This window comes from Callithrix jacchus, chromosome X (genome assembly GCF_049354715.1).
Source record: "Callithrix jacchus isolate 240 chromosome X, calJac240_pri, whole genome shotgun sequence".
In the NCBI taxonomy this organism is placed as follows: Eukaryota; Metazoa; Chordata; class Mammalia; order Primates; family Cebidae; genus Callithrix; species Callithrix jacchus.
In genome coordinates, this window is record NC_133524.1 from 114,743,369 (window position 1) to 114,767,952 (window position 24,584).

General features: G+C 44.7%; 2 protein-coding genes across 25 annotated transcripts in view; both read left to right on the forward strand.

The window, feature by feature from the left end:
- Positions 1–4,517: 4,517 nt before the first annotated feature.
- Positions 4,518–7,704, forward strand: ZCCHC12 (zinc finger CCHC-type containing 12). 2 transcript variants are annotated; one of them, XM_035288534.3, is made up of 4 exons: positions 4,518–4,797; positions 5,014–5,068; positions 5,263–5,364; positions 5,800–7,704. In XM_035288534.3, the coding sequence occupies exon 4, from the start codon at positions 5,914–5,916 to the stop codon at positions 7,132–7,134; it is 1,221 nt and encodes a 406-aa protein (XP_035144425.1). In that variant the 5' UTR covers positions 4,518–4,797; positions 5,014–5,068; positions 5,263–5,364; positions 5,800–5,913; the 3' UTR covers positions 7,135–7,704. The 2 variants fall into 2 exon arrangements, with proteins under 2 accessions (XP_035144425.1, XP_008988061.3); XM_008989813.5 differs by having other exon boundaries at positions 4,518–4,695.
- A 13,200-nt stretch (positions 7,705–20,904) lies between these two features.
- LOC144580984 (uncharacterized) overlaps positions 20,905–24,584 on the forward strand; it is a 94,757-nt gene continuing 91,077 nt past the window's right edge. For 22 of the 23 annotated variants that reach the window (XR_013531418.1, XR_013531412.1, XR_013531415.1 and 19 more), the window contains exon 1: positions 20,905–21,129. The gene's annotated coding sequence lies outside the window, so the exon portion shown is untranslated. Of the gene's footprint in view, positions 21,130–22,752; positions 23,717–24,584 lie in introns of all 23 variants that reach the window. The other variant, XR_013531430.1, reaches the window with a different exon arrangement.

Sequence of the window (24,584 nt, forward strand, 5' to 3'; positions counted from 1 at the left end):
TTGCATGATTTATCCGTCTCCATGTTTTTACTATCATCCTACCTGTACCCTCATATTTTGGACTTGTCTCTTTTCAACAGCATGTAGTTATAGTTATTAATCCCACTTGATGATATTTTTTAACTTGAGCATTTAGCTCATAAAATTGTTTATGTTTTGTAATTTAAAAAATCCTTTTATCGATCCATACTATTTGTACATATTTATGGGATACATGGGATCTTTTGATACATGAATACAATGTGTATCTAGGGTAATTAGGATAGCTATCACTTTGAACATTTGTCATTTCTTTGTGTTGGGAACATTTCACATCTTCTCTTCTAGCTATTTTGAACTATACAACATATTGTTTTTAACTATAGTCACTCTATGGTTCTATTGAACCTTATAACTTATTACTTCCTCTAAGCCATTAATTACTCTCTCTTCACCCTCACCACCACAAACACCCTTCCCAGCCTCTGATAACAATCATTGTACTCTCTACCTCTGTGAGATGCACTTTTTAGCTCCCACAGATGAGAACGTGCAATTTTTATCTTTCTGTGCCTGGCTTATTTCAGTTAACATAATGACTTTTAGTTCCATATATGTTGCTGCAAATGATAGGATTTTATTCTTTTTCATGGCTGAATAGTATTCCATTGCGTGTATATCTCTACTCCATTTTCTTTATCCATTCATCCATTGATAGACATTTAGTTTGATTCCGTATCTTGGCTATTGTGAATAGTGCTGCAATAAACCTGGGGGTGCAGGTATTAATTTGATATACTGATTTCATTGCCTTCGGCTATATATCATGATTTCTGGATGGTATGATGGCTCTTTTTCATTTTCTGAGGAACCTCCAAACTGCTATCCTTAGTGACTGTAATAATTTACATTCCCAGCAACCGTGTATGAGAGTTTTCTTTTCTCTGCATCCTTGCCAGAATTTGTTAATTTCTGTCTTTTGATAATAACCATGCTAACTGGGGTCACTGTGGTTTTGATTTGCATTTCCCTGATGAATAGTTGAGCATTTTTCATATATTGATTGGCCATTTACATGTCTGTTTGAGAAATGTCTATTCAGATCCTTTGCCCACTTTTAAATGGGATTCCTTGGGTTTTTTGATGTTGTGGATCACAAACATTTAATAAAAGCATTCATATATTTGGATTTAAAGCTATAATTTCAGTTTTTGCTTTTATTCATCCCATTTATATTTCTTTCTTGATTTTAAAAAAATTGACAGTTTTGTGTTGATTTTTCAACTTTTCCCCCTTCCTACTATTAATAACTTGGAAATTTACATCCAGTTGCTATTATTTTACTAGTCACATACTATTAATTACTAGATATATAATTACCTTATCAGAATGTAAATTTAATAAACACCTACATAACTTCCAATATGATACCAGGCTCTTAGAAATGTCGAAATCCATTTAAGCCCCTCCTGATGTTTTTTCTGATTTTATGATACTTTAAGTTTATTTTTTGCAAAAGGCAAATAGATGTTTTTCTGATTTCTTTTTCTGCCAATGTTCTCTTCCATTGCCTACATACTGCCACTTTCTTTGCTCTTCATTCCTTCCCGTAGTCATTTCTTTTAAGGTCATGTTCCTCCTGAAGTACATACTTCAAATTTTCCATTAGCTTGGTTTGCTGGTTACAAACTCTCTGTTTCGTTAGTATAAAAATAACTATTTTATCCTCCTTTTCAAAACTTTTGTGAGTGACACAGCCCTTAGAATGCCAGGTTAATATGTGCAGCATCTCCCCATCCAGTCTTTGATATGCCTGAGCCGAAGCCCAAGTTTGAAGTGCCCATATGCTCTCAGAAACCTTGTGAAATAACAATGCCTATCTGAATAGGATTGATGAGGCACTTACATGAGATAAGGATGGAAAATTCCTGGCACGGAGTTCGAAGGCAACTAAAGGTAGTTATTATTCTTTCAACTGAAGGCATTGGCTCTGAAACTTCCAGATTTTAAGGGTTTTGTTTTTTTATTTTGGCAATTGGAAAATGAAATGTGGCCTTCTTAGAACCACCAGAGCTAGAATCCTTGTAATTGGAAGTCCCCTTACCCACAACCCCTCTCCTATAATATGAGGTCAGAGATAAGGTATGCTCCGTATCCAAATGAAGCCAATTTATCAAATGCTCCTCCAAGCCCTGTATGAAGAGACTTCACTTGGTTCCGATGACCCAACCCATTTACACAATCAAAATTTTTTGCACAGCTCTGAGATACAGTCTTTGTCCTTTTTGATGCCACCAGGTCCAACTACAGATCACCTGATTTGGCGATGAAGCCAATTTAAATGCAGAACAAGATTCTGTTTAGAGGCCAGGGTCAGAGGTTGTAGCACTGGGGAGCAGAAGCAAGAGTCTGAAGAATATCCCTAAGCTACTGCCAGCATCACCCTGCACTGTGTGCAGTAAGCAACCTGCCTTCTCTGCACCTCCAAAATCCTCCACCCACCATTGTCACCATTACAGTATTCCATCCACAAGAGAAAGGTCATGCCTCTGAGATGAAGATGCTTTGTCTTTAGATGTAGATTGTTTACTCCAAGGAATTCTAGGTATTGGGGTTGGAAATAAGAAGGCAGAAAGGAGCAGAAGTACCTTGGTAGGCTGAAGCTGAACCTAACAGCAGCTGAAAGGTATCAGACTGTTCACTCACTTCCAAGCATCAGGAATCAAGAATAAGCAACTCCTTTGCACTTGGATGGTCCAAATGCACTTGGTCTTGACCTCCCCAAAGTCCCCACAGGAGTCTCTTAACCACAGTTTACATGAGGGAGGAAGACTTGCTTTCCCAGAACCAGAAGTAAGGGAAAATGGAGTGCTGCAGGCTGAACTATGTTCCCTCAAATTCATATGTTGTAGTCCTAACCCCCCAGGCACTGTAGAGAGAGACAGTATTTAAAGATAGGGCCTTTAAAGAGTTAATTAAGGGGAAAATGAGGCCCTCAGGGTAGGCTCCAATCTGACTTGTGTCCTTATCAGAAGAGGAAATTTGGAATCACTGAGAGACCCCAGGGGCACATATGCACAGAGAGGATGACTATCAAAAGATTGAGCAGGAGGGCAGCCATGTGCAAGCCAAGGAGAAAAGCCTCAGGAGAATCCAACCTTGCTGGCACCTTGAACTTGTACTTCCCAACTACCAGAACTGTGAGCAATACATTTCTGTTGTTTATAAACCACCCAGTCTATGGTATTTTGTTATAGCAGCCCAAACAGACTAAGACAGCACCATAATAAATTATCACAAACTTGGTGGCTTAAAACAAGAGAAGTTTAATTTCTCGCAGTTCTAGAAGCCAGAAGCTTAACACTGGTTTCTCAGGGCTGCATTCAAGGTGTCAGTAGGACTGTGCTCTATTCCTTGCCTCTTTCAGGTTCTGGTGACTGCTAGCATTCCTTTGCTTATGACTTCATCACTAATCTCTGGTCATTGCCTTCTCTTCTTGGTGCACGGCTCTCCCTCTGCCTCTCTTATAAGGACACTTGGGATTTGGATTTCAGCCTGCCCGGAAATTCAAGTCAAAAGCCTTAATTTAATCACACCTGCAAAGACCGTTTTACTTCATAAGGTAACATTTACAGCTTTCAAGGATTAGGGCTTGATATATTGGGGGTGGGGGGGCTTTATTTATCCTCATACAGAGTCCAAAATCTTTGCCTAAAACTTCAGGAAGATCATGGATTCCAGGTAGGCACATTTGCTCTGGAGTTGCATTTCGTCACAGATAAGTGTGGACAGATACTTGAGACAGGCTCATTTACTTATTCACAAACCTCACTACACCTCAGAACCAACCGCAGCACTAGTTAAAATGCAATAAAAAAAATACTAAATACAAAACCACACCACAACCCCTAGGCCTAGTCAATCTGAATCCACCAGAGTTGAGGCCCAGAAGCCTGCATTTCTGAACAAGCTCTCCCAAATGACTCTGATGTCTTGCACCCATACTCGAATGGGTATCGGTTGAGAGCTTTGGTGCTCCAACTCCCCTTTCTGTTAAATGGACATACTGCCACTTTCTTCACCATAAAAGAGGAGATGTCTGTGAAAGCCTATTTGCACAATGCACGGGCTAATGCTCTTCCCGCCCCTTCCCCTCTTCTCCCTCTTTCCCCTATACCAAGGTGAAGAACTTTTATTATATACTTGATTTTGGACCCACTTTGTGTTTAATGCACCTGGCCTAAGATGCAGAGCTGAGCCCCGGGAGAAGGGAGGGGTTGGGCGAGAAAGAAAGAGTCTCAAATTGCGGGGTAACAGGAAGATTGGCTCCATCGGTCTAATCAAGGGGCACTTGAGATTCCGCGGGCCCGCTGTGCCCTCCCGCCTCCGCCTGCCAGCCTGCCCGGAACACTCGCCCCTGCCCAAGGCTGTGCGAGCCGTACGCCCCCGCGCTTCGCTGATTGGCCGCACTGGCCCACTCGTCACGCTCTTTTGTCTCAGCTGCAGGGATAAAAGCTGTCGCCGCTGCCTTAGGAACCGCGCTGCCTCGTTTCGGCTACCCCTGGCAGCCCTGCGAAGCAGTTCCTTTGGGCAGCCCCTGGTCGCTTAGCGGCCGAGGAGGCTCCCTTTATTTTCCCCTGCAGGGTGGAGTAGACCAGAAGGCGGAATCCACAGCTGGCGACGCGGGAGCACTAGCTGCTCACGAGCGGAGCGCAGGTAAAGAAGCGGGCGCGATTGCCCGGCGCGGAGAGGGGTGGGGGAAGACCCACCACTACTGGGCCGCTCCCCGCTTGGAGAATCGGTGACTGCGAGGCAGGGGTAGGAGCGCTCTCCCGCCGGCTGCGCTGAGGGAGGAGGTGGGGTTCACCTGGATACTGTAGGATTTGCCTGGATTTAGGGGTGGGGGGAGAGGCGAGGAGTAGCGGGGGGAGGAATCTCAAGCTGTTTGCCTGGAGCCTGCTTTGCATCTCCTCATCTCTTTCTGTGAGGAATATGTGAGTGGGTGTGTCCAACTCTTATTCCTTTTCTCCGTAGCAGGCCATCAAAGCCGCATCTGAACTTGAATTCTGTACAGCTGATTGCAGAGCTGGTAGGCTGACGACGGTTTCCAGGGAGAAATGTAATGCTTGGGAGGGTGGGGGGGCTGGTCTCTGGCTTATATTCAGGAGGGCCAGAGAATTTTCCGCCTGGCAACAGCGGAGGCGGTGGGTAGCAGGATGACGGGTGAAGCTGCTTCTAACCCCCCCTTCTCTGGCCTTCTCCGCTGTGGCGCAATCTTGAAAGCTCGAGGACCCGGATCTGCGACCCCCTGTGGACAGAGGTTGACCTATCCCCCTAGAGGAGCTTTCTCACGAAGAACACTGGTTGAAGAGACTGGAAATAAAGGTGTGCTCTTGTTTCAGAGCTCGTGTAAGAATCTGAGAAATAACGAGAGAGATGGGGGGGGACACTTTGAGAAGGGGTGTGGTTGAGAACAGAGACTGTGAGGTTAATGAGATCTTATTTTATTTCCACAAACTGCGATCATTGTACTCTTTTTGGAGAGCCCAATATCAGCTCCAGACACTGTTACACCTAGAATTTGGAGCAACAGTTGCCATCCCTCTTAGAGGACTGGTGGGAGGGATGGATGTGGCTGCAAAAAGCACCTTGCTAGCACGCAGGCATCAGGTAGCTCTGGGTGGTTGTAAGTGCCAATCTCTTGCGGGATTATTTTTAGGGTAGTGGGCAAATATAAAATGTACTGCAGGATATTCAAGTAGGGAGAATGCAGCTGCAGCCCTCTCCTTTATTAACAGCCCCCTCCTTTCTTTTTTACAGCCCCTGCTGAGACAGGAAGACAGAGCCACCTCCTCTCCTCTCCTGCCTGCAGATTACGCTTTTCTAAAAAGCTTAGGCCTCTTGTTATATTCAGATACCCTCTCGCTGTCAGTCATGGCTAGCATCATTGCACGTGTGGGTAAAAGCCGGCGGCAGAACTCACCCTTGCCGCCTTGGCTCTATTCCATGATGAGGTCCCTGGGGAGGAGTCTCAGTCCTATAATGTCCAGCATGGCAGAGAGAAATATGAAGTTGTTTTCGGGGAGGATGGTGCCAGCCCAGGGGGAAGAAACCTTTGAAAACTGGCTGACCCAAGTCAATGAGGTCCTGCCAGATTGGAATATGTCTGAGGACGAAAAGCTCCAGCGCTTGATGAAAACCCTTAGGGGCCCTGCCCGGGAGGTCATGCGTGTGCTTCAGGCGACCAACCCTAATCTAAATGTGGCAGATTTCTTGAGAGCCATGAAATTGGTGTTTGGGGAGTCTGAAAGCAGTATGACTGCCCATGGTAAATTTTTTAACACCCTGCAGGCACAAGGGGAGAAAACCTCCCTTTATGTGATCCGTTTAGAAGTGCAGCTCCAGAACGCTATTCAGGCAGGCATCATAGCTGAGAAAGATGCAAACCAGATTCGCTTGCAGCAGTTCCTTTTAGGCGCTGACCTTAGTAGGGACCTCCGCCTCAGACTTAAGGAGCTTCTCAGGATGTATGCAGATGAGCAGGATCGGCTTCCCACTTTCCTGGAGTTAATCAGAATGGTGAGGGAGGAAGATGATTGGGATGATGATGATGCTATTCATCGGAAGCGGTCCAAAAGGTCTGAGTCGATGGTGGAGAGGGCAGTCAGCCCTGTGGCATTTCAGGGCTCCCCGCCAATAGTGATGGGCAGTGCTGACTGCAATGTGATAGAGATTGATGATACCCTCGATGACGACTCTGATGAGGATGTGATCCTGGTGGAGTCTCAGGATCCTCCACTTCCACCCTGGGGTGCCCCTTCCCTCAGAAACAGGGCCAGACCTCAGGATGAAGTGCTGGTCATTGATTCCCCCCAAACTTCCAGGGCTCAGTTTCCTTCCACCAGTGGTGGTTCTGGCTTTAAGAATAATGGTCCTGGGGAGATGCAGATGCGTAGAGCCAGGAAGCGAAAACACATTCTCCGCTGTTCGTATTGTGGTGAGGAGGGTCACTCCAAAGAAACCTGTGACAACGAGAGTGACAGGGCCCAGGTTTTTGAGAATTTGATCATCACCCTGCAGGAGCTGACCCATACCGAGATGGAGCGATCAAGAGGGGCCCTTGGCCGATACAATATCTTCTCTCAGCTTCTGTAAGGGACCAGCCCCCAAGTTTCAGTAAACCCTTACCTATATTCAGCATCCAGCGCTGGGAAAACTGGGGTGGGATGGGGTGGGGGTGAGGGTGGGGGTGGGGGTGGGGTGGGGCTTCCGCTTCTAACTGCATGAATTAATCCACAAGCGGCTATCTTTTGGGGTGGAGGAGAAAGGGTCTTGGATAATAGCACATTGGAGGGAGATAGCCTGACCTCTGTCCTTGCTCCTTCTCCTTGCAGCCTAAGGGTCTGTTTTCTGTGTGTGCCCATTACCTTGACAGCTTTATTCTCTTTGTGAAAGTGATATAAATTATTGTTAAATCTTTGAACTATAAAAAAAGTACAAAAAGTGAAGTACAAATTACCCAAATCCCTCCACCCTTATATAATCATTGTCAACCCTTTGATGAGTGCCCTTCTAGATATGTTCCTATACCTATGTACCCAGATAGATATATGTATAGATAAAAGTGATGCAATATAAGTGCTGTTCTATACTCTGTATTTTTTCACCAGACAATATATGTTGTGAGCTTCTTTCTATGTCAATAAATAAATATATCAGCATCTATCTTAATGTGTCTGTGCTGTTATTTTAGGAAGTAAAAAAAAAGAAAATATAGTAAAAATCTATAAAGGGGGATTGTACTCTGAGGTGGGGTTTTTAATCAACCTCATTTTGCAAATGAGAAAAAAAAGAAATGGGCTGAGATATTTCCCAAAGGTTAAAGGACAGAGCTCCCTTCCCACAACCAGCCTGTCCCTTCCTCAAAGAGCCAACTCGTGGCACCCACTTGTTGACAAAACCCCAATGCTTTCTTCCGTGACCCAGGATTCTGATGCGGGATGGGAGAGTCTGGTGCTAAGGTAACAGCCCAAATGGGGATATCAGGGGCTCCATTTCTGTTCACTTTGGGGATGGGCAGTTCTCCTTCATCTGGGCAGATTCCTTAGATCATTGTTGCTGTGGCTGCCTGTGGACGACGTCCTTGTCAAAACAAGGAATCTCTCCTGTGGGCTGACACCACCTTCTGCCCCCTCCCCAATTAAGGAAAAGAGAGAGCAGCCACTCACGGGAGCTCAGCGTTAGCAGGCTCAGCTCCTGATGGCACCAGACCCTCCCCCTGTAAACTCTGAAGCTATGCACTAGAGGACCCCGGCAGCCCACGGACTCCAAGTTAGCTAGGGAGGCATAAAAAGCAATTTATTTGCTGGGTCATGTGAAGGAACATGGAGATCGGAAAGCCAGGCAGCCCTGAGCGCTATGTGAGCAGAGAAGGGCATTCATGGGAGAGGGAGAAAAAAGAGGGACCACCTCCTTGTCTCATCCTGGAGGGTGATAAAAGAGGACTTGTGTGTGACCTCAGGCTGCAAAGGTCCCTATGTTTTTTGTAGGTGCCTAGGTCCCTATTTTTGCGGGCAGGACAAGGCTGGGGAGTGGGGTGGAGATGATTGCACTGAAGGCGAGGTCGGGGTCGAGTATGAAATGAATATGCAGATTTGGAGCCCCTGGGGAGTCTGCCTAGCCAGAAATAGGGGCTCCTCTGAGCTGAGAGGATAGACTTTACAGCAGTGAGAGCTGCTGTGTGGGGGAGCAGCACAGGGCTGGATGGGCAGCAGAGAGGAGAGAGTGCTGTGATTAGTCAATTCATAACTACATTGACTGAGAAGGGGAACCTGGGAGACATCATATATCCTAGGGTTTCAAACCAGTCTCTGGGCTGTGTGGTACCAGAAATGCCTCAGGTTGAAGGTCCCAGGGAGGGCTATTGGGGTTCTGATTATGTTGGCAGTTGATGGTCCACTCAGTAGGGACAAAGGGGGTTCAGGCTGAGGCCCCAAGGAAGGAGGCGCTTCCCAAGGTAGCCAGGCGCTGCAAGAAGTCTTCCCAGGGCTGACATACCAAGAACCTGGCTTGAAGTGCTTTATTGCCCGTGCTCCACTCATGACCCCGCCATCTGACTTGCCACCCCAGGAGACACATCCAGCTGCTGGTGGAGAGTGTGGAGGCTCAGTCTCCTGTGCTCTGCCCAGTCTCCCTTCCCTCCTCCCCTAACGTTCAATGTTTGCCTTAAGCCTCAGCTTCCTTTACCCTCATGACCATAAGAAGACTGGGAGGGCCCTTCTGCCACTGATCCCCCTCCCATTTTTTTTTTTTTAATTTTTATTTTTTAAGACAGAGTCTCGCTCTGTCACCCAGGCTGGAGTGCAGTGGTGCAATCTTGGCTCACCGCAACCTCCACCTCCCAGATTCAAGCGATTCTCCTACCTCAGCCTCCCGAGTAGCTGGGATTATAGGTAAATGTCACTGTGCCTGGCTAATTTTTGTTTTTTAGTGGAGACAGGGTTTTGCCATGTTGGCCAGGCTGGTCTTCAACTTCTAACTTCAGGTAATCTGCCCACCTTGGCCTCCCAAAGTGCTGGGATTACAGACATGAGTCACCGCGCCAGGTATCTGCTTCTGACCCTTTAGCCAAAAACTGAGTCAGGAGCAAAGACTCAAGAGAGCCACTCCTCGCATCCTTCTGGAGCATCTCTGGACCCCTGTCAGCAATCTCAGTTTCTCCAGAGCACAAAGAGGCCTCTTGTGCACCCCGAGATAGGAGGCAGCTCCACTCAGGCCCCAAAGCCACAGAGGCCCCCAACATTCTCCAGCTTGCATAGGGTTTAACCCTTAATTCCTCCCTAAATCTACTCCTGGGTTACATCTACCCTTCTCTTCTAGTCCAGATTCGAATATTGTTCCATTTCCCGCTCACGTTTTTGGTTTTACTCTATAAACACTTGTTGAATAATTTGTTCAAAGACACAGATTATGCTGTTATTTCTTTCTATTACCAGGGGGAGTAGAGAAATAAAAAGAAAAATGAATAAATCCTATCCATACCACTACCTTCCCTTTCACTTCAGTGAGCTTGGATGTTTGGTCTAGACCACTGCTTTCACTGCTTTGAAAACCTGTTTTGTGACTCATCCTTTTTCACCCCCCCTTTTTTTTTTAAAAAAAGCAAAACTTTGTGTGACACTGGCTTTTATTTTATTCAAGAAATATGTATTCTTCCTAATTGGATGACTGGGCATTCAGATCGGACAAATAGAGTTACCCAAAAGGCTTTTAGAGAATTTTGTGTCGGTAGCCTTCATTTAAAGCTAAGGGCTTATTTTCTCCCTTTCTGCCTTCATTCTCACTGGTCGCTAAGAGATGAGAAATTGCTATTTCATCTTGTCAGAAGAAACCAATCTCTGAGTGCCCTTTTGCACAATCTCCCTCCTTCCTGGCATCTTGTCCCTCCGTTTCCATGACATCCCTCTCTCACAGTTCTCGCTTTGTGACCTTTTGATGCCCACTTCTCGTTCTCCCTTGCTGAATCTTCTTCTTCTTCTTCCTGATCCTTCCATAATACTTATACAATAAACATCATTAAAATTGTTATATTTTTTTTGAGACAGGGTCTGGCTCTGTCGCCCACGCTGGAATGCAGTGGTGCAATCATGGCTCACTGTAGCCTTGACCTTCCCAGCTCAAACAATTCTCCCACCTCCCGAATAGCTGGGACCACAGGTGCAGGCTACCATACCTGGATAAATTTTTAATTTTCGGTAGAGACAGAGTTTTGCCATGTTGCCCAGGCTGGAAAATTGCTGTTTTCAAGAGCGTATTGTGTGCCAAACATAATGCATCAGGCCCTTTAATGGCATTGGTTCCTTGAATTCTCATCTTAACCCCATACGCTATTGCCATTTTTTATATTTTAGATGAGGAAATAACCTGGAACATTAGGCAGCTCACCTAGGGTCAGGCAGCTAGTTAGTGGTGGAGCCAGAGGTCACATTCCCAGGGACTGGCTCCAAAGCCTATACTCTTTTTTGTTTGTTTGTTTGAGATGGAGTTTTGCTCTTCTTGCCCAGGCTGGAATGCAATGGTGCGATCTTGGCTCATCGAAACCTCCACCTCCCAAGTTCAAGCGATTTTCCTGCCTCAGCCTCCCAAATAGCTGCGATTATAGGCATGCGCCACCACGCCTGGCTAATTTTGTATTTTTAGTAGAGATGGGGTTACATGTTGGTGGGGCTGGTCTCAAATTCCCGACCTCAGGTGATCCGCCCACCTTGGCCTCCCAAAGTGCTGGGATTACAGACTTGAGCTACTGTGCCCGGCCCAAAGCCTATACTTCTTACATGTCGCTCATGTTCATGGCACCAATCATGTAGGTGTTATTATCTGCATGTGACATGTAACGAAATTGAGGTTTGTAAATTCAGGATAATAAGACCTGTTTTTCCAAGTGTATCCTGTGTTTGAGTGATTAACACAGGGTTAGTCCATGTAGACTCTCAAGAAACAGCAGCTACTAGAATCTGCTAAAATGCATTACTCTGCTACTGAAGAAAGGGCAGGAAAAATTAAATGCTGTCCATACCATGCATACAATGCTTATTCAGTGTTAATCTGAGGATGTGACAATCTGGTTCCAGGAGCTACACTGAGCTTGGCGATAGGCACAAAAGTGGATTCAGAAGTGCCTGAGAGTTTAATGATGATGGCGATAGGACGATAAGGGAACTTGGCCTCCAAAGTGCTGGGATTACAGGCGTGAACCACCACTCCCGGCCAAGGGATTTGAAACTCTTAGTGAATGCTGAAGTAGATTCCTCGGACAGGAATGACACTAGCTCACCCCTATCCCCTACACACACGGTTTGTATGTTCCCAGGGAATTTCTCTTTCCCTCACAAGTCAGAGGTACCCCTATCTTTTCAGATTGCTCAAGACTAGCAACATCTTCCTCCACCACAACGATTCTCCCTAGCAACAGATGGGAGCGAGGGGTGAGTGGTGCTGATCTCAGAGTGACACAGAGGTTCCACTGTGCATGGTAGGAAGGAGGTATGACTCAGGTCTGAAGAGTCCTTTACAATTCAGGTAACCTTGAAATCCTGCCACTGCCAGGGTTCTCAGGGGCAGGATAAAAGGAGGCAGCAAGACTAGCTCTGGGTCTTGAGTTATCATCCCGGCAGGAAATATGTATGGATCCTCAGCTGCAGCAGCTTGTTGCAGACCAGAGCTGACAACTTAGGTTGGCCTCACACAAATGCTCCCTCCAGATAAGTAACATGTTCACCATCTCCATTTTACAGACTAGGACACTGAGGTGCACACAGTTATTATCACTTGCCTAAGATTACACAGCTAGTTAGGGTTGGAGCTGGAATTGAACTTCAGATCTGCCTCTCCCCAGAGCCAGAAGTCTTTACAGTTATATTATAAAGTCCTTCCTAATGGGTACAATATATCTAATCATTCTATCTGTTGCGTCCTGGGAACCAATTTCTTTTTTGCTGTTGTTTTCTTTGTCTTTTTTCTTTTTCTTTTTTTATTTTTGAGACGAAGTTTCACTCTTCTTGCCCAGGCTGGAGTGCAATGGTGTAATCTCAGCTCACTGCAACCTCTGCCTCCCAGGTTCAAGTGATTCTCCTGACTCAGCCTCCCATGTATCTGGGACTACAGGCACGTGCCACCATGCCCAGCTAATTTTTGTATTTTTAGTAGAGACGGGGTTTCTCCATGTTGGCCAGGATGATCTCAATTTCTTGACTTCGTGATCCACCCACCTCTGCCTCTCAAAGTCTGGGATACAGGCATGAGCCACCACGTCCGGCCAAGGGATTTGAAACTCTTAAACCTAAAGTTTGATAATGTGACATAGATGACGCTACAGAGAAATCCATTTCCCACTTTCTGCCATGCTAGGAGTGAATGGTCCAACTAATAAGTGATACCCTGGGGAAATGAGAACCAAGCAATGGGTATAGAATGTCTTTCAGGTTTCTGATTTCATCTGCTAGATGAGTGGTGGCTCAGCAATGTGCACTGTTCTCTCATTGACTATTTCCTCTCTGGCAGCACTTGTTCCAGGTAGGAGGCAATAGCAAAGGCAGGCATTCACTGAATGCCTACTGTGTGCCAGGCACTTTGTTCATTCTAGCCACAAACATTGATTGAGAAACAGCTCTGTTCCAGGGAGCGTTCCAGGAGCTGGTGATGCTGCAGTTAACTAGAATGTCTGCTGTTGTTGAGGCTGGTGGGGAGAGACATCAACGTACAATATAACAAGTCAGTAAATTATGTAGTATACTAGAAGAGGGGTGTGTGATGGAAAGAAATAGAGGAGGCAAGAGTGAATGGGGGTGCTGATGATGAGATGTGCTGTTTTGAAAGGGCTGTTCAGGGTGTGCTTTAATGAGAAGATGGCACTTGAGCAAATACAGGAACATGGGGAGCAATTAAGACACAAGGCTATTTGGAGGAACAATGAGAAGAGCCCGCGCAAACCAGTGAGGTGGGAGCATGCTTGAAGTCTGTGTCAAGATGCCCCAATAACATTGTGCTAAGCTTAGAGGATAAAAGCCTAGTGGGGAAGGCAGCTAGTTATATAAGCAATTACAACAAAATGATAAATGCTACCTAAGATTCAGGGAATAAGCTTTAACAGGTCAGGGCAAGCTGGTCCGAGGGAGTGCCACATTAGAGATATTTGTTTGACGAGGGTTTTGCCAGGTGAAGAGAGTTCCTGACTGATGGAACAGCACACTGAGGGTCAGAGAGAACACAGAGAACACAGATGGCCCGGTGTTTCAAGCCCTGTTTTCGAGCAGGCACACTTCATTTTTTTCCAATTAGACTGAATGATCTGAAGGCACACCGAGAGCTTTAAATACAGAGCATTCTCTTGCAAGTATGAAGCCTAATTTATTCAGCCAAGTTTTACTCATGGTCTTTTAACTTGTTTCCAGTTTTCCACTATTACAAAAAATAAGCTAGGGTAAACATCTTTGTTCATAAAAATTTTTACCCTTCTCCAGCTATGTTCTCGGCATCAATTTCAGCAGATCATACTGTTGGATCCACGGATTTTCACATGTCAACCTTTGATGCATTTCCTAGTCGGCCTTTCAGCACGAGTGCGTCAATCCTCAGTCCTACCAGCAGTGTAGGAGAGAGAGTGCTTGTCCACATCCTCATCAACAGTTTGTTATTTTTAGTATCTTATCCCAGAAATTGTATATAAAAATCAATATGAAGAGAAGATGGTTTCAGGCTCTAAGAAGGAGCTTTCTTAAATTTATCATTTTTTCCCTGTCTTGTTTAATCAAAGAAAGGAGACAGAGGCTATGCTGCTGTGCAGGCTTTTGGTCATGAGTATGGCAATTAGAAATTGGTTCCCATGGCTGGGCACAGTGGCTCACGCCTGTAATCCCAACACTTTGGGAGGCTGAGGTGGGCAGATCACAAGGTCAAGAGATTGAGACCATCCTGGCCAACAGGGTGAAATCCTGTCTCTACTAAAAATACCAAAATTAGCTGGGCGTGGTGGCACGTGCCTGTAGTCCCAGCTACTCAGGAGGCTGAGGCAGGAGAATCACTTGAACCCAGGAGATGGAGGCTGCAGTGAGCCGAGATTGCAGCGCCGCACTCCAGCCTGGCAACAGAGCGAGACTGTCTCAAAAATCATCCTATGTGCATTTGTTTTCTAATCCCATGGGCATTTGCAAGATGCCTCAACAACATTGTATGAGGCATAGGGGATACAAACCTGATAATAATTTATAGGTCCTGAGGCTAAACTGCCCAGATCTGAAGACCAGTCCCAACATTTACTAGTTGTGATACCGGTCAAGGTATTTAACCTCTCTATGCTTCAGGTGCCTGTCTCTAAAATGGGGACAATAACAGTACCTATCTTAGAGAGTTGTTGTAAGAAATAAGCAAGTTACTATATGTGAAACACATATTACAGTGCTTGGCAACAGGTAAGAGCTCTATAAATATTAGCTATCATAAGCCATTATCATTTGATAAGCCATTATCAACAAATATGAATGCCTCTAGGCACAGGTTTGAGGAATGAATGAGAGGCAAGTGGAGACATTAAATTTATATTTTTCTTTACCCAACTCATGAAATATGGGGAGATCAGCGACAGGTTAATATAGCCAAAGAGAGCCATGGGGTCAATTCAAGCATTACAATTCCTTTATCAACCCCCATTTCCGGGAAAGTTGCCCAGTCCTTCCTTTTCTGCTCCTATGTAGACTTCTACCATAATACATATAAAACTGTCACAAAGGCGGGGCACGGTGGCTACTCCTGCAATGCTAGCATTTTGGGAGGCCAAGGTGGGCAGATAACCTGAGGTCAGGAGTTCAAGACCAGCTTGGCCAAAATGGTGAAACCCCCTCTCTACTAAAAAGACAAAAAATTAGCTGGGCATGGTGGTAGGTGCCTGTAATCCCAGCTACTCTGGAGGCTGAGGCAGGAGAATTACTTGAACCCAGAAGATGGAGTTTGCAGTGACCTGAGATCGCACCATTGCACTCCAGCCTGGGCAACAAGAGTGAAACTTCATCTCAAAAAAAAAAAAAAAAAAAAAAACCAGAACCTGTCACAAAAACATGTTTGTTTTGATATTTACTCATGTGTTTAATATCCACAATATTCATGTTTTACATGTCTTTTCTCTATCCTAGAATCCAGGCTCTTTCAGGGCTGGGGCTATGCTTTATTTGTCTTTATAAAAGGATTTCTTTGTTAGTGATTTATTTTTAGAACATATTCACATGATTAGAGTAAGGAAAAACCACTAAAGACAGAAATACAAGGAATCCACTAAATTCCTTAAAAATATGAAGCTACCCAGGTTTGGGGATGGTAGCTGACCAGGAGGGCATTTTATCTTTTGTGTTTGTTTGTTTTGAGACAGGGTCTCGGTCTGGAGCCAAGGATGGAGTGCAGTGGCGCAATCATGGCTCACTGCAGCCTTGACTTCCTGGGCTCAGGTGATTCTCCCATCTCTGCCTCCCGAGTAGATGGGACCACTGGCATGTGCCATCATGCCCAACTCATTTTTGTATTTTTGGGGTAGAGACGGGGTTTTACCATGTTGCCCAGGTTGGTCTCAAACTCCTGGACTCAAGAGATCTGCCCGCCTCCGCCTCCCAAAGTGCAGGGATTACAAGTGAAAGCCACTGTGCCCAGCTCATTTTATCTTTTGACTGGGGCTTTGGGAAAGTATGAAGATGTTAAGAAGGGAAGTTGAGGAAAATCATAGCTAGTAGTCCCAACTTCCTCTATAAATTTTAACATTATAAGACATCTCTGAGAGACTATGCTTAACTCAGGGAGTAGAATTTGGTGAAGTCTCCTTGAATGTGCCTAACTTCAATTCCTTTTCACGAACATTTTCATCATCTATTGCAGTTTCCCTGTAGTTTACTATTCTCTTCCAAAAAGCAGCACTATACAGAGTATTCCAGATGTCATCAGACCCATATAGCGGGACTACCATCTTCTTCAATCTGAACATGTGTCAAATGGAAATAATAGTCTCAATCACATAGTGTTGTAAAAATTAAATGAAATTTTTAAAAAAAGAAAATAACTGTCTTGAAAAGTATGTTTTTTTTTGGGTACCCTTTGCTATTTTCCTTCTATTAAGGAACAATCAAGAGTGATAATAGGGCCAGTCACGGGAATCTCAGTTTACCTGTAATCTCAGCACTTTGGGAGGCTGAGGCACACAGATAACTTGAGGTCAGGAGTTCGAGACCAGTCTGACCAACATGGTGATACCCTGTCTCTACTTTAAAAAAAAAAAAAAAAAAAAGGAAAGAAAAAAAGTTAGGGCATGGTGGCGCTGAGGCAGGAAAATCACTTGAACTGGGAGGCAGAGGTTGGAGTGAGCTGAGGTTGGTCTCACCACTGCACTGCAGCCTGGGTAACAGGGTGAGACCCCGTCTCAGTTTAAAAAATGATAATAAATATGATTTTCAATCACTATGTTTTGAACGTGCCAATAATATAGTAAGAATTCTTAATCCTATTTAAAAGGAGATCAGCGAGTCTCAGCAAAAGATAGTAACAGGACTAAGGTTATACAGTCAGTAAGTGAATGATAAGTTGGCTCCAAAGCCTGTGAACTTTCCATACGTATTTCAAGTAAAAATATTGACATTGCTTAGAAAAACTGTATCATAATGGAAGATTAGTTTTTGGGGCCGGAGAAATAAGCAGATATGAATACCAATTTCCTATTCATCAAGCACAGGGCAAAGCTGTTTAAAAAACTGTAAGTAAAGGAATTTAAATTTTACTACTGGGAAGATGATAGAGGTTGGTTTTAAATGTCCTGGATGGACCAAGATCTAATTTTGGCTCAGGAAAATAGAATTTAAAACAGAATCTTGGGGCTGGTCATGGTGGCTCATGTCTATAATCCCAACACTTTGGGCAGGAGGATTGCTTGAGCCCAGGAGTTTAAAGCCGGCCTGGGAAGTATAGTGAGACACCAGCTCAATAAAACCACAGGCAATGCATGCCTGTGGTCTTAGCTACTTGTAGGGGCTGAAATGAGAGAATAGCTTGAGCCCAGGAGGTCAAGGCTACAGTGAACCCTGATTATGCCACTGCACTCTGGTCTGGGCAACAGAGTGAGACCCTGTCTCAAAAAAAAAAAAAAAATCTTGACCACGTACAGTGGCTCATGATTGTAGTACCAACACTTTGGGAGGCTCAGGCAGGAGAATTATATAAGGCCAGGGGTTTGAGATTGCAGTGAATTGTGATGGTGTCTGAGCCTGGGCAACAGAATGAGACTGTTTCTAAAAACAAAAAAAAGAAAAGAAATGTAAAGTTTTTCCTTCTCTGTCTGCCAGAATGTTTTGTAAAATTATTTAGTTTATTGAATAATTTTAGGTTTGTTATAAAAGTCAAATATTTAGAATGTCACAGAATTATGTAAAATATAGTTAATATTTAAATAATTATAAAAGTATACAGCAAAATAAAAATAAATCATAGGTAAAGCTTGAATATTTTGGCATATTTCTTTTATTTCTTTTTTCTTTTTCTTTTTTGAAGGCAGGGTCTAGCTCTGTCACCCAGGCTGGAGTGCAGTGGCACCATCTCAGCTCACTGCAACCTTTGCCTCCTAGGCTAAAGCCGCCCTCTCAACCTAGCCTCCCAAGTAGCTGGGACTACAGGCAAGTGCCACCACACCATTTTTAGGAGAGATGGGGTTTCGCCATGTTGCCCAGGCTGGTCTTAAACTCCTGGACTCTAGAGATCTTCCCATGTCAGCCTCCTAAAGTGCTGAGATTACAGGTGTGAGCCACCATGCCCAGCCTGGCATATTTCTTTTAAATCTTTTTTTCTAACTCTGTGAATGTAGATATATGTATAATTTACTTTATTGGGATTGTACTCTCTAAAATGGGAGTTTTACATAAAATGTTTTTATAAAATTGTTTTTATTCTTTTTCTACTGACAAACGTGATAATTTTGAGAACAAACTTAAAGATTATTTGTCAAAAAAGAGGAGTAAGGAAGGGGGTAAAGGCCTGAGCAAACATAAAAACATACTAATAGACTAGGCATGGTGGCTTATGCCTGTAATCCTAGCACTTTGGGAGGCCAAGGCAGGCACATGATGAGGTCAGGAGTTCGAAACCAGACTGGCCAGCATGGTGAAACCCTGTCTCTGCTAAAAATACACACACACACACACAAATTAACCAGGCATGGTGGTGCACACCTGTACTCCCAGCTACTTGGGAGGCTGAGACAGGAGAATCGCTTGAACCTGGGATGCAGAAGTTGCAGTGAGCTGAGATGGTGCCACTGCATTCCAGCCTGGGCAACAGAGTGAGACTCCATCTCAAAAAAAAAAAAAAAAACAAAAACGAATAAAAATCCATAATAAACACTGTATTTTTACTGGCTGACAAATATTCACCATAAATTGTAATAAATATGACTCTTTTCCTAGAAAAATCAAGAGAATTGATGGAAACACAGCTGAAAATAAAACAATGAGGGACAATAACATAAAACTGAACGACTTAGGAGAAGAAAATGATACCACTCTTGTGAGTGCACCTGTTCGAAGATTTGAATGAATGGAGGAAACTCAAGCTTAGCTGGAGGGTGGTGGGCCTGCTGGCTGGGGCGAAGAAGATATCACCATAAAATCATCCAGGCCCCAGCCACATCATATAGGTCAACCTGACAATTACAATTCAGCCTTGCTCCAATAGGCTTGCCAGTATGTAGTTCACTGGGAATGAAACAAGTGTGAGACACAGCACGGTGGCTCACACCTGTAATCCCAGAATTTTGGGAGGCTGAGGCAAGTGGATCATTTGAGGTCAGGAGTTCAAGACCAGCTTGGCTAACATGGTGAGATCCCCTGTCTTTACTAAAAAATACAAAATTAGCCTGGTGTGGTGGTGTGTGTTTGTAATCCCAGGTACTTGGGAGGCTGAGGTAGGAGAATCACTTGAACCCAGGAGGCAGAGGTTGCAGTGAGCCGAGATCACGCCACTGCACTCCAGCCTGGGCAACAGTGAGACTCCACCTTCTAAAAAAAAAAAACAATTCATGCAAATGCTTAGCTAATTATTCTAACACCATTAATTGAATAAGTGGGAGGGTCAGTTGAGGCCAGTAGTTGGAGATCAACCTGGGCAACATAGCAAGACCCCATCTCTACGAAAATAAATAAAAATGAAATGCTGGCTCCCGATATATCATAAATGCACCTGATGATATGACAAAGCTGCACTTATTGCTTCCCTCACTATGGAAGAACAACACTTCGTGAAGCTTTAGCGGTGCTTCAGAGAGGAAACGTAACATCAGAATTTATTGAGAAAGGAAAATTGAACTTAAGCAGTGGGTCTTTCAATGCAGGGATTTAATTGGGATTGGGTAAGAACAACGAGATACCAACAGTCTAGGATTGGTGGGGCAGCAAGGGGAGGATTTTAATGAGGCATTCAAAAAATTGTAATGTGGGAAATGTTGGTGCTGTTCATTGACGAGTTGATGGGTCTTTGTGGATTTGACTGCAGAGAACGTTCTGGAAAAGTAATGCGAATGAAGACAGGGTACTAGCAAAGTCCTTTTTATGCAGATGCTAAAGGGTGGTTTTTGATTCTCAGTGTGCAGGCTGAGTTTGGAGACGGACGATTTAAATTCCCATATACATACATTTTTAATGAACAATTTACCTTAGGCACGAGTTTATTTTATATAGTGTCAAACTCCTTTCGTTTCCAGAAGGTGTTTATCGAGACCTGAATTAGTTGCTAAACTAGTTAGTTAAAAGGTAAACAACTAGCTTTAACCTGTCTGCTAAAACCTTCAGGTGGATTATCTCATTTGATCCTCACAAACACCTGTGAATCCTCACAAACACGTCATCATTATTGTCCCTATTTTATAGAAGAGGAGCATGATACTCAGAATTAATAATTAGCTCACAATCTCGGGGCTACAAATACATGTTTTCAGGGACATCAGCAAAACCCTCTTAATCAAACGAACACCCCAAAACCCTGCTTTATTCTTCCGTTTTTGCACAAGGCAGCTGGAATCCAGGTTCAAATAATTATCTGGCCATTCTGTCTTCGCAAGGGTCCTTTTCCCTTTTGGGAGAAGGGAGGAAAGGGTGGAAGCAGCTTCCACTCACTCCAGCTCGGGCTTGGATCAGCTCCCTGGGCGTCGCGAAGCCCGCCCCGGTGCCACCCACGCGGCCATTTCCGCCGCAGAGGCCTAGACTGCGCCGCCGGCTCACGTAGAGTCCAGCGGACCATACGGCTAGCTCTGGCGGCGCCAGCTCTGCTCTCCTCCGGTCACCAGGGGGCGCCAGAAACAATGGCGTATCCCGAAAGGGACGGCGGCTACGTGACTAGGGGGTCACGCGCAGGGTCGTGGGGGACCGCCTGGGATTCCCGGACGGCTGCGAGGAGGGAGCGGCGAAGTGCCGAGCTGGCTCCGGCTGCTTTCCTCCCTCCACCGCCTGCTCGTTTCGACGCGCGCGGGCGGGACAGTGAGGCTGCAGCGGCGAAAGCGACTAAAGTCTGGGAGCAGCTGCGTGAGCTTTCCGGTTACTGGGAGGCCCCGGGAACAGACACCTCACCCTGACATTGTGGCAGGTTTGGCCCTTCTCGCAATGCAACACAGGAGTAACTTTGTCCCAGCCTTTCCCCTAGCCAGGAGAGGTGCTGTTAAATCCCATTGTGCCTCCCCACCGGCCTTGGAGAGATAAGCTTTCCCCTGTAGTATCCCAGGGGAGCGGGCCGACGGGATGGACTTTGTATCTCTTAGCTGATCTGATCAGACTTCCTTGCCCAATAAGCACTTACCCAGTTGCCCAAACTCCAAAAAAAAAGAAAAAAGAAAATCAAATCAGTCATTTGATCAGTCATTTTCATGGATATGCCGTAATAGAACAATTCACCTGGTTGTTAACTGGGCTGGGGAGTTTCAAGGAGTTTATTACCTGACTAGTTTCTTGCTTGGTGTAGAGGCCTTAGGCACTCGCACACTTAAATTGCCAGAGAGGCCAGGGAGTGTCCAGACTACACACTGGGGTCACTCAACTGGAAACATGTACACCTCAAGACATCCTACAATTTCACAGACTAAGATGCTGGCTGTGATGTGTATGCAGCACAGCCCCAAGCCCCAACCTGCAGAAATGCCTCAGCAACTTCCTTCACCATGGTTCCTTCTTTTTCTTTTTTCTTTTTCCTTTTTTTTGGGGTGGGGGTGGGGGTGGGAATGGAGTCTCACTCTGTCACCCAGGCTGGAGTGCTAGTGGTGCGATCTCGGCTCACTGCAGCCTCCGCCTCCTGGGTTCAAGCAATTCTTCTGCCTCAGCCTCCCGAGTAGCTGAGATTACAGGCTCCTGCCACCACGCCCAGCTAATTTTTGTATTTTTAGTAGAGACTTGGTTTCACGATGTTCGCCAGGCTGGTCTCGAACTCCTGACCTCAGGTGATCTACCTGCCTTGGCCTCCCAAAGTGCTGAGATTGCAGGCATGAGCCATCACGCCCTGCCTTACCACAGTTCTTAATAGAGGTAGTCTACTTGAAGAAAAACAATTAATTTAGAAAGAAACTGAATAATGTAGTAGATTGAGGAATTTTTCCCCCAGCTTTGTACTTTACATACCATTAAATCCACTGATTTTAAGTGCACAATTTGGTGTATGCTTAAAGCTCATCTCTCCAAGGCCGATGGGGAAGAGCATGGGAATAATGTAATAGATTGAGGAATTCCCCCCCAGCCTTGTACTTTACATACCATCAAATCCACTGATTTTAAGTGTCCAATTTAAAAAATAAATTTAGCCAGGAGTCCCAGCTATTTGGAGGCTGAGGTGGGAGGATCACTTGAGCCAGGGAGGTCGAGGCTGCAGTGAGCTGTGATTGCACTACTGCACTCCAGTCTGGGTGACAGAGTGAGACCCTGTCTCAAAACTACACAAATAAATACAAATAAATTTATGGAGTTATGTAACCATCATTACAATATAGTTTTAGAACATTTATCCTATCCCCCACGAATTCCCAGAAGCTATTATTTGCAGTTCATCACTTCTTGCATATTTAGCCCTAGGTAACTATTTGTCTGCTTTCTGTCTCTATATTGTTGCTTTTTTCTGGACATTTCATATGAATGGACTCATAGAATATGTGGCCTTTTGTGTCTGACTTTTCTTTCTTTCTTTCTCTCTCTCTCTCTCTCTCTTTCTTTCTTTCTTTTTTGACAGTTTCCCTCTTTGTCACCCAGGCTGGAGTGCAATGGCGCGATCTTGGCTCACTGTAACCTCTGCCTCCTGGGTTCAAGCAATTCTCCTGTCTCAGCCTCCTGAAGTACTGCCTGCCACCACACCCAGCTAATTGTTTTGTATTTTTAGTTGAGATGGGGTTTCACCATGTTGGCCAGGCTGGTCTTGAACTCCTGACCTCAGGTGATCCATCCGCCTTGGCCTCCCAAAGTGCTAGGATTACAGGTGTGAGCCACTGCTCCCGGCCTGTGTCTCGCTCCTTTCACTTAATATGATGTTTTCAAGGTCTATCCATTTTGTAACATTCTCAGTACGCCCTTCCTTTTTCTAGCTAAATGATATTACACTGTATGGATATACCATATTTTGTTTTTCCATTCATCAGTTGATAAACATTTGAGATGTTTCCACTTTTTGGTTGTTATGAATAATTCTGGGAATATTTGTATACAAGCTTTTGTGTGTACATATGTTTTGGGTTCTCTTGGGTGCACCTAGGAGTGGAATTGCTAGGTAATACAGTAAATGTATGTTTAACATTTTAGGAACTTCTGGACTGTTTTCCAAAGTGGCTGCACTATTTTCTGTCCTCACTGGCAAATGTATGAGGATTTTTATTTCTCCACATCCTTATCAATACTTTCTTGTCAATACTTTTGATCGGTGTCTCATTGTGATGTTAATTTGCCTAGATTGAGTGATTTTTGGTGCATTTGGTTTAGTTGGTTTCACTTCATTTAACGAATGCCTTTTTAGTGTCATAAAAATTAGGAGCTGAAATGAATAATACATAGTCCTTCCTTGCAAGGAGCTCATGGTTCCTTCGGGAAGACAGACAGCAAACAGTGACAGTACATCTTGTTAAGTTCTCCCTCTTGTTAAGAAGGGAGTCGAGGACAAGATGCTCTGGGGAGCAGAGAAGAGGAACACTTAACCCTGCTTGAAGGTGGGTGGAGGAAAGTATTAAGGAAACCTTTTCCAGAAAGGTCATAATGTACCTCTGGTTTTCTTTTGTTTATTTTAATCAAAATTGTACTAGTACATACTGCAGATTTTTTTTTTTTTTTGAAGCAGGGTCTCGCTTTGTCATCCAGGTTGGAGTACAGTGGCATGCGTGATCACAACTCACTGCAGCCTCAACCTTTTGGGTTCAAGCAATCCCCCCACCACAGCCTCCCCAATACTTGGGACTATGGGTGCACACCATCACAGCTGGCTAATTTTTAAATGCTCTATAGAGACAAGGTTTTGCAGCCAGGTGCAGTGGCTCACCCTGTAATCCCAGCACTTTGGAAGTCCAAGGTGGGTGGATCACCTGAGGTCAGGAGCTCGAGACCAGCCTGGACAACATGGCAAAACCCCATCTCTACTAAAAATAAAAAAATTAGCTGGCTGTGGTGGTGTGCACCTGTAATCCCAGCTACTCAGGAGGTTGAGGCAGGAGAACTGCTTGAACTCAAGAGGCAGAGGTTGCAGTGAGCAGAGATCGTGTCACTGCACTCCAGTCTGGGTGACAGAAAGACTACATCTCAAAAAAAAAAAAAAAAAAAAAAAGAAATAAAAGAAAAAACAAAAAAAGACAGGGTTTCATCATGTTGCCCAGGCTGGTCTTCAACTCCTAGGCTCAAGTGACCCTCTTACTGCAGCCTCCTAAAGTGCTGGGATTACAGGTATCATACTGTAGTTTCAAAAAAATCAAATAGTTCTACAAGATTTGCTTTTTTTTTTTGAGACAGAGTCTCAATCTGTCTCCCAGACTGGAGTGTAGTGGTGCAGTCTTGGCTCACTGCAACCTCTGTTTCCCGGGTTCAAGC

Excerpts from the sequence above, each read along its gene's own strand:
- ZCCHC12 (XM_035288534.3), top strand. The coding sequence starts at position 5,914 with ATGGCTAGCATCATTGCACGTGTGGGTAAAAGCCGGCGGCAGAACTCA.